This window comes from Centroberyx affinis, unplaced genomic scaffold, assembly GCF_046629955.1.
Source record: "Centroberyx affinis isolate AG114_WGS23_722 - 3 ecotype Tasmania unplaced genomic scaffold, CSIRO-AGI_Caff_v1 ptg002144l_1, whole genome shotgun sequence".
Lineage (NCBI taxonomy): Eukaryota > Metazoa > Chordata > Actinopteri > Beryciformes > Berycidae > Centroberyx > Centroberyx affinis.
Window position 1 is genome coordinate 92,729 of NW_027280462.1, and position 9,576 is coordinate 102,304.

At 39.8% G+C, this 9,576-nt stretch overlaps 1 protein-coding gene across 2 annotated transcripts; it reads left to right on the top strand.

Moving 5' to 3' along the window:
* Nucleotides 1–1,238: 1,238 nt before the first annotated feature.
* hoxd3a (homeobox D3a) lies at nucleotides 1,239–7,907 on the top strand. Of its 2 annotated transcripts, none has more exons than XM_071531857.1 (4): nucleotides 1,239–1,356; nucleotides 3,450–3,509; nucleotides 5,440–5,983; nucleotides 6,266–7,907. In XM_071531857.1, the coding sequence occupies exons 3-4, from the start codon at nucleotides 5,542–5,544 to the stop codon at nucleotides 7,012–7,014; spliced, it is 1,191 nt and encodes a 396-aa protein (XP_071387958.1). In that variant the 5' UTR covers nucleotides 1,239–1,356; nucleotides 3,450–3,509; nucleotides 5,440–5,541; the 3' UTR covers nucleotides 7,015–7,907. The 2 variants fall into 2 exon arrangements, with proteins under 2 accessions (XP_071387958.1, XP_071387957.1); XM_071531856.1 differs by having other exon boundaries at nucleotides 5,440–5,980.
* The last annotated feature ends 1,669 nt before the right edge of the window (nucleotides 7,908–9,576 follow it).

Below are 9,576 nucleotides of genomic sequence, written 5' to 3' on the forward strand. Positions count from 1 at the left end.
CGGGCGAAAACTGTAAATCTTTCACTTTTATTACCCTCTGAACATATGCTGCGACGCTACCAGTCCTGCATCCCTTCCTCGCAGCGAAGATAAGCTTCTCCTGGACAGCCAGCGATCTTTGTGCCTCCAAATCTTCCTCTTCCAATCCATTCTGAGATTTCAAATTAATTTATATTTTATTCTTAAACCATGCCATGTCTTAAATTTATATTGAACACAATGCAGGGCAAAACACGGCTCTCACTCTTTGTGCTTCTTTGTGTTTCTGTGGAAAGTAGCCTACCGTATGTTTCAACAATGTGTGAAGACAGACACAGCAAACAAAAGAGGGTTAGCTGGTTTATTTTAATACAATTGCAGTCTCAGTAGGAAAATATCCCAAACGTCCATTGTTTCATAAATCATCCTAAAATGTAGATCTCAGGCCTCTGCAGTGATTGGCGACTAAATAGAACCTCAGTAGAAAGTAGTATCATTCTGCATTATAATAAGCATACTACAAAAAACCATGCCGGTGTATAATATTCCTGTGTGGTGCTTTATAGGCCCACTGTAGCCTGCGTGTTTTATCGTGAAATATCTGTTACAGTTTCTGTTTGTGGCCATGGTGACCTCAAAATCTCCCAGAAATTGTTGGAAATTGCTACATCAAGATATAAAAAATGCACAGAGCAATACAATAACATACGCAAATAAACTGTACTCTTCTAAGTGTTGCCCTGACGGAGTAGGCTATAAGAATCTGTAAAGCTTTATTAATGGCTAAACAATGTGATATTGGCCTATGTTTAAATGTTCAAGTGTAGTTGCAATGCTCGCAATAGGAAGAGATGAAAAGAAATCATAGGCAGTGGAACATTTTCACACAGTTCAGATGAGGAAATAAACGCCACCCTTTATCAAAATGGATTGGTGAGGTAAGGCTTGGTTGAAGAAGCAGCCTGAAAGAGAACAATCACGTGAACAAATATGCTTGTATCTTAAGGCAGCGCCTTTATTTGTCATCATAAAGCTTCCGAAACACCAAAAATCCTAATGTTAGCTCCAAATCTGTAGGCCTATCCGTTTCTGAATTCCTGTATATTTCAATGGGTGATTGATTGCCAGGGATTTTTTTCTTTTTTTTTTTTTTTTGGAATAAGGATACCTTGTTCGCTTTTTATTGGTAGTTGAATGCGAGTCCTTCCACTCTTTCGGGAATACTGTCTGCATTGGTATATGGAAATGTCTGAAAAACAGCAAGATCAGGTTTAGGACAGCATTGTCTACAGACAAAGGGTGAAGGATTTATTCTAGAGACTGCGTGGAAAGGAATTGAGACTGAGGGGAACTGGTATATGATGAATTGATTCACAGGTAAGCAAATGCATGGCAAAATGCAACCTTTAACCATGGCTTCATATAATGCAAGGGAATAAATATGATTTATTCCATTCAAGAAGGTGATGCTTATTAATGTCGCTCTCGCCGGTAACTGTTCGGACATGGACACCACAGCTACCTTTCCAAAAGCAGGTTCATAATTTTGAGTAACCACTTTCAAATATTATCGACAGATTCAGTCTATGCTGCCATGGGTTTTAAGTTGATTTTGCATTTCGATGAAAACTGACTCAAAGGAAGAAGTAGTAGAGGAACTTTTCATTTTGTCTCTTGGATCGTAAATCACATTAATTTGTTGTCTTATCGTCACAGTGGCGTTAGTCATGATTTATGTGGTTTCAACTATATGGCTTTGTTAACCTGCAACGTTATATTATACATGTATTCATGTTGGATATTTGGGAGGATTTACCGTGCTGGATAATGAAATACGACAAAGGCAAATCCTTTATTTTATTGAAAGACTATTTGAATTCTACATATTTTATATTCTTTTTATTTTTATTTTGTTAATTCTATCCTATATCAAGATTTTGTCATTGAGTGTTGGCTATAGGAATTAACATTAGCCCTAACTCTCAAATACAATATTATATTTAAGTTGATTATTCCCGTTTTTCTTCATATTCTAACAATGTTTGAACAGTGTTTGATGGTGGAATAAGCCTTGATTTATACCCGCCTACATGTTTTACAAACATTGAGGAGACTAAACATTATTTATGACTGTGCGTCTTTTACATTTTTGTAGAATGCTTACAAGCTACTGAATAGCTATAGGAATCCACTAAAATGAGCAATATGGCAATATGGCAAAAACATTCACTTATTAGAAAACCTTGGTGCCATTGGGAATGCTACATTTTCTGAATAGCTTCTATTTTAGGCAGAGAAAAAAAAAATATTATAGATCAACATTTTACTGCCGTGCGTAGGGTAGACTAGGCTATTGTTAGCTTCTATTATTTCTTGAATGTGACAAACATTTTCTAGCAATAACGCCTGCCAAATTATTAAATAAAAAATGTTTTAAATGTAAAGATTACAGGATTCGCAGGGATAAGCAGGACACATGATGAAGTGAGATAATAACACTTAACCACATAGAGTCCGGCCCATTGTATGAACCAAACTTACCGTAACAATGCGTAGGCGAAAAACATTGTGGTTTGAAAAGAGGACCATGTCTGGTACTAGTAACACTGTGTGCTCAAAAGCACTTGAGACTCCTAATGCGAGCAGTTTTAGCAGATCCCAAATATTCCACATCGAAGGCACTTAAACTTAAATCTCCATATCTCCATCTCCATATTCATATTGGGAGGCATTATCCTCAAATTAAAACGAGAAAATGATGCAACTTTTCAAGTTCGCTTTAAAGGCAATTTAGCAAACATTTCTGAGGTTTAATTTCTACTTTAGTGTTTGATCCAGCCGCTGTTCGAGCATCTTCTCTGTTTCAGGCTGAGAGCAGCGCTGAAAAGCTGCTTGGGCTTTCCTTCAGGCTTACTTGAACCCAAACTGCTCGTTGTTCATTAAACTTTGACTTAATGCTAAATGACCCAAAGGTCACCTAAAAAGCTTATGACTGCTAAATATTTTGACTAGCTCTTTGTGTAAAAGTGCACATGTAGGACTTTTCACTCTAAAGCATTGCAAGCAGTGACTTTTTTTTTTTTTTTTTAAATCTATATCTCATATCTTACTCATAGCAGTGACAATGTTAAATGTCCCCATTTTGCAAAATAAATAGGCCTAAATAAGAATAAGAAAAATAAACAGTTTATCATAGCCGAGAAATCATTTGAATTGGATTGTGTTTTTGTCCTGCCAAGAGGAACTTTTTTTAATCAAGAAATTAAGTGTAATGTTGAATAATATAATAATGTTGCCTAACAGCTTTTTTTTGTATAAGACTTAGGCATACAATACTAGGTCCATGCTTGGTTCAAACTGTATTTAAACTAAATAAAAATGTTGTGTTGTTTATTTGTTTGTTTTTTCATGTTTTGTTTTTTGAATGGGAAGAAAATTGGCTTGTATAACACATTTGGTTTCTCTCTCAGATCGAGGTGGAAGCAGTGATGAATGCGTGAGGGATACAAAACAGATTTACGCAAATTTCGGTGAGTAACATTTCTTTAATGAAGGCAATGGACAGCAGAGCAAACTGATAACAAGGTGGAAGGGTGATTGGTCGTTAGGCAACATATTAACGCTCTCTGTTTCACGTGAGGATCTAGACCTAAAACACGGAAAAAGGCTTGATGGATGATTAACGTGTAATTTAGGCTGCAACATGCAATTATTTGCGCAGGCCAATCCACTGCAGATCAGAAATCCCATTGCAATGCCCTTTTTTGTTTGCAACAGTGCGGACTGAATAAAAAGCAATGGGTTGGATCACACCAAACAATCGTTTTTAAACAGATAAAATTAGAAACATACATGTTTACATTCTTGCATTTTTTTTTTACATATTCTCATACATTACTGAAATACATGCATATTATAAAACGTAAAATAAGACAGAATTTCACCACTTTATCCCACGATTTTCCACATCTTAACCGGGTTACCAGATGCGCCATCGCCAATATTCCCGTTTGTTTTAACCAGCAAAAGCTCCAGTCACTTCGGTTACTTCGGTATGGCTGCAAACTTGCGCTTTGCCAGAATGGAGGCATCATTTATAAACGGAGCCTCTATATGGGAGAAGTCGCCGAGTATGAAATTCTTTCCCTTGCCTTCCACCTACGCTTAGTTTTACACTTCTGAGGGCTTCGAGTCTTGAGCAGTGTTTTGCTTTTCATTCCTCTCTGAGGCCGTTTACAACCATAACATTTGCGGTCATAAATTTTGCTGCGGTCCACAATGACAGGTGCAATTGTTATGCACGACGCAGACTGCACCTCCTTAAGCCACCAACATACAGTAGCCTATAGGCCTCTTCATATTTTTTCTCCACTCAGTTAAAATGTTTACACGCTTTCTTCAGTATAAACAATTATTTTCTGAATTATTCACCAGAATATTTGATAATTTCTGTCTCGATCTAAAATTGCTATAGAGGGTTTTCAGAGTGTAAGAAGCCACTTAATGCATTTATACTGGGGCAGAGCGGGTAAGCTTATTGGGGAAACAGGCCAACCAGCCAAATACTGGGTTGAGAAATGGGTAAGCATAATGAAATATCATATGTAGCGCCCAATCCCACCCAACCCCCACCCAAGTAAACCAAACACAACTCTCTCTCTCTCTCTCTCTCTCTCTCTCTCTCTCTCTCTCTCGCTCTCATAGACACACACACACACACACACACACACACACACACACACACACACACATACACACACAAACACACCACCCGAGACCAACCTATACCATATACCTTTTGTGTGAACTGTGAAACAAGGAAGGCTACAACAAATTTGGAAATTTACATCCATCAAAATTAATCAAAGAGTGTGTAAAACGAGTACAGGGCTCGTGTGTCCATAAACATGTGATCCAGCCTTGGTGGGCTATATTTCTGCTATGGGGAACAATGCATGATGGGGTTTGTCAGGTCTTGTGATTAGTGAAAGGGGTATTGTGTGTGTGTGTGTGTGTGTGTGTGTGTGTGTGTCAAATGCTGATTCAGCTTATGTCTGAGGGATTCCTACAGCCTCCCAAGGGGCTCTTTTAGCACAAGTTAAACTTTAACTGTTTTGTGCCAAGAAATGAGTCAGAAGTGTTTGAAACTGGAGCTGGGAGGTATACTACTGTTGTAGACAGCTTGTTATAGACAGCTGGTAATTTTATAATTTCACACTACAGCCCATAGCAATTTGAGTTTGGACTGGGAACAGTTGGAGTAGGGTTTTTTAATGCTTAAAAAATCTGCAAATGCCTCCTTTGGTGTATTTTGGAGTCGTTAGTTTACCTCTTAAACCCTGTATAGAAGAGTCATTGGAGTTATATTAGGGAAGGTGTAGCCTAAGCTATAATGAGTAGGCCTTATTCATTCATTCATGTGCCCAATGAGTCTTATAGGCCTTATTCTTCTCTTTATAGGTCACAGACTAGAGCGACGGTGGGAAACACCAATCACGTGAAAAAACAACACCCATGCCATTGGATAGAGTTGCACTGGCTTCTTGGCTTTGAATCCACAAAATGCAGAAAGCTACTTACTACGATAACTCTGGACTTTTTGGAGGCTACACTTACCCCAAACCAGACTCGTACAATTACGGCCCCAGTCATCAATCCTACCCCACGTCTAACATCGAGAATGATTATCAGGGCACAGTCTGTCCCATACAGACCTCCGCTGTCCGGCCACCAACTCTGAAAGACAATGACCTGAATGGAGACTGCATGCGGCAAAGCAGCAGTCAAAGCAACAGCCAGGCATCGAGTATTGGGGAGCAGCAAGCACCTCCACTGTCCGCATCCTCTCCCACTTCCAACAGCTCTGCTTCCCAGAAGAAGAAATCCCCGTCCAACAGCGCTTCAAACACTGCCACACCAGTCATCACTAAGCAGATCTTCCCCTGGATGAAAGAGACCCGGCAGAATGCAAAGCAGAAAGGCAACAGCTGCACACCTGCAGGTAGTAATAATAATAATACTAGTAGTAATAGGTGTGTGTGTGTGTGTGTGTGTGTGTGTGTGTGTGTGTGTGTGTGTGTGTGTGTGTGTGTGTGTGTGTGTGTGTGTGGGAGGGGGGGGATGGGGTACAGGGCCCTATCATGCTTGTAGTTTTCCTAACCTTTGCCTTTTCTTTCTCAACTCGTGCGCTTATACATTGAGGTGATCATTGCACTTAAGGTGTGTTTTTTGTGGCATATCTGAAAAACAACCGTGGCCTAATGTGCTGTTGTTCATTCATTCACAGGTGAGGTTAGTGATGAGAAGAGCCCGCCGGGACCGGCCTCTAAACGGGTCAGAACTGCTTACACCAGCGCACAACTTGTCGAGCTGGAGAAGGAGTTTCATTTCAACCGGTACCTCTGTCGCCCTCGAAGAGTGGAAATGGCAAATCTATTGAATCTCACCGAGCGCCAAATAAAGATCTGGTTTCAAAACAGAAGGATGAAATACAAGAAGGACCAGAAGTCGAAGGGGATCATGCACTCTCCCCTGGGACACTCCCCAGATAGAAGCCCACCGCTGAGTGGCCCAAATCACATTGGATACTCTGGTCAGCTCCCAAATGTGAACAGCCTCAGCTACGACGCGCCCTCGCCCCCGTCATTCGCCAAACCCCAGCAAAACATGTACGGCTTGGCCGCGTACACGGCGCCCTTAGGTGGCTGCATCCCGCAACAGAAAAGGTACCCGGGCTCCGAGTACGAACACCACAGCATGCAAAGCAATGGCAGCTTTGCCAACGCCAATTTGCAAGGCAGCCCTGTTTATGTGGGTGGAAATTTTGTTGATTCCATGCCAGCCTCGGGCCCCATGTTCAACCTCGGCCATCTTCCCCATCCCTCATCCACCAGCGTGGACTACAGCTGTGCCGCTCAGATCCCAGGAAACCACCATCATGGACCCTGTGATCCCCATCCCACATACACAGACCTCACCTCTCACCAAGCGTCTCAGGGAAGGATTCAGGAAGCGCCTAAACTTACGCATTTGTAATATGTGGTTCCCGTGTGTGTGTGTGTGCCAAAATTATGTTGCGCTCTTTTTATTACCTCACTAGTCTAATAACTACACTCCAAGCGAGTCGTGTGTATTATTACAGTATTATTGATATTACTATTAATGCTATTGTGTAATTATTTTCTAAATAATACAGCTTTGTCCATTTCTCTTGACTATTTGGGGATGCGCAAAGGCAGACTAGCCTGGTTGTCAGTTGTTCCTTTTTTTTTTCAAGTGCAATGCGCAATTTTGGGGACTGAATATGTCATGCCATTACTTGAAGGTAAGTCTTGTAGATCACGACAGTAGATGCTCATCTTTAGAGAGAAGGACTTTTAGGGAAAATTTCGTCTGTTTGTCAGTATCACATTTTCCTCACGAACATCTTATTTATTTATTTGTATTATTTTGCATTATCTCTCTTACTAGCATATAGCCTATTTATTATTTAACTACTTTTGTATTGCACATTATTTATCGTTTATATGCGAGTATTTATAAGTGTGGATTTTTTGTAAGATTGGACAGATCAATGCACTTCGAAGGGTAGGCAATACAGGGTTTGGTAAATGCTATGACTCGCAGTGTATTGTTGGAAAAGAGCATTTCTAATTGTAAATCTGGGATAAATGGGGCATTTTATAGTGTATAAACACCACTATATGTCCATGGTTAATCTTGTGTCAAAACCTCTATGCTAAGCAAAACGTAGACTATCGAAGTATCGAATATTATACAACTTTAACACACCAGCATGTCATTTTGTGTAGTCCATTGCTAATTTTAATTTGACTGTCATTGTTATTTCAGTCGGTTGGATATCCATAAATTTATGAAACCCTAATGATATTGAAATGTTATATTTTATTGTGTTTAACATTTTGTAAATAAAGTGCTCAAATTTAATGTTGTATTTTTTTTATTGTATTTATTTGTTTGTTTCAAGCAGCCATAAAACTCCACAGCCACCAACAGCAGTGAATCATCAGCATCAGCTGACTGTTTTAATGCCGGTGGAGAACACATGCAGCTTGCTGCTCCGGATGAAACTGAACAGTAACAAGGTTTTATTGACTTACAGCTATACTGTACAGTCCAAAGAGGGAGAACAAATCGATAATTAGGCACCGGGATATCTAAAACTAATCAGAAGGCTCTGCTTTCAATGCAATGTGCATTTGAATAGGAAAAATGCTACAATATGAAGGTTATTGATGTATTATTGGTATGGGGGAAGTGAGTCCACGGGCTTATTACATCTTCCACGTCACCTCAGTATCATTTTTTAGACTCGGCAACATGATTACTTTTCATGTTGCCTATACTCTTTTGGGACGAGGGAATAAGCGCCATTTACCGGTAGGCCAAAGCCTAATCACTAGTTGTCTAATTGATTTGTGCGTTGTGAGACGGATTACCAAAATCTTCTTCCAGTGATTTGGCGGAGTGATACAGAAAAAGGCCCTAGGTAAAATCTAGTGATGGGAAAGGCAGTGCGATTGGTGAAATAAAATATAGGAAGAAAAAACCTGCTGCTTTGACATTGGAAATGATGCAACGATAGATGTGCGTGTGTGTGTGTGTGTGTGTGTGTGTGTGTGTGTGTGTGTGAGAGAGAGAGAGTGTGTGTATGTGTGTGGGGGAGAGAGAGAGAGAGAGAGAGAGAGAGAGAGAGAGCAGTTCATCCTTTATTGCTCCTGGAGAGCCATTTCAAAGCTCATTAATCAAAAACTCGTCGCTTTCAGACTCCTCGCTGATCCCTCCTCCTTGTGAACAAAGCATTTGCATTCCAAATCCAAGTAACACATTTCAAACCGGGCAGGCCAATCTTTTGGGCGAGAGCCAGAAAACCTACTGTGTTCAAATGTTTTAAGATGATATCCTCGGGTTTAAAAGCACAGCGAGGCAAACGAACCGCATCTCAAAATAAATAAGCAGGGATTTTAAATCCGCACAAGTCCCACAGTGAGCACAAAAAGTTTGATCTCAATGTGATTCAAGCCCCTCAAGACAAAGGTATTATCTTATAGCTCCTTTAATAATAGCTCACAAGTTTATTTCACCTTTCCCTAAGTAGCTCTGTACTAAATTAAACTTGTACTGATTCCATTTATCAGAGGCTGGCAATATAGCCTACAAATCATCTCAGTATTCAGTGGATGGCGGCCATTTTAACCCTGGATGAGCTCGTTCTTTCATCTTCCCCACCGCCGCTTTCAGCACTGCAAAAAATATCCATAACAAGTAATTTAATACTGAGTCTTAAGATCTCTTTTCCCGTAAAATCTATTTTGAAAAAAAAGCTCAATTTGATGAGAAAGACTAATTTCATTTATTTCCAATTAAAGTAGGCCTAGGCTAATCTTGTTTCAAGTATTGTGACATTTTCTGCGATCTGCCCTATTGTGCCTCCTGTCAAGATACTGAGACTTGTTTCTAAAGTTCCCAAAAACAAATGAAACTGCATTGGAAACGACATGAATAATTTCATCCTATTCATGGAATATGAATATTTAAGAAAATTATTTGAGGAGTGAATATGCTTAAATGACTTGT

Excerpts from the sequence above, each read along its gene's own strand:
- hoxd3a (XM_071531857.1), top strand. The coding sequence starts at position 5,542 with ATGCAGAAAGCTACTTACTACGATAACTCTGGACTTTTTGGAGGCTAC. Across the intron at positions 5,984-6,265 it reads CAGCTGCACACCTGCAGGTA|GTGAGGTTAGTGATGAGAAG; the intron begins GTAATAATAATA and ends ATTCATTCACAG.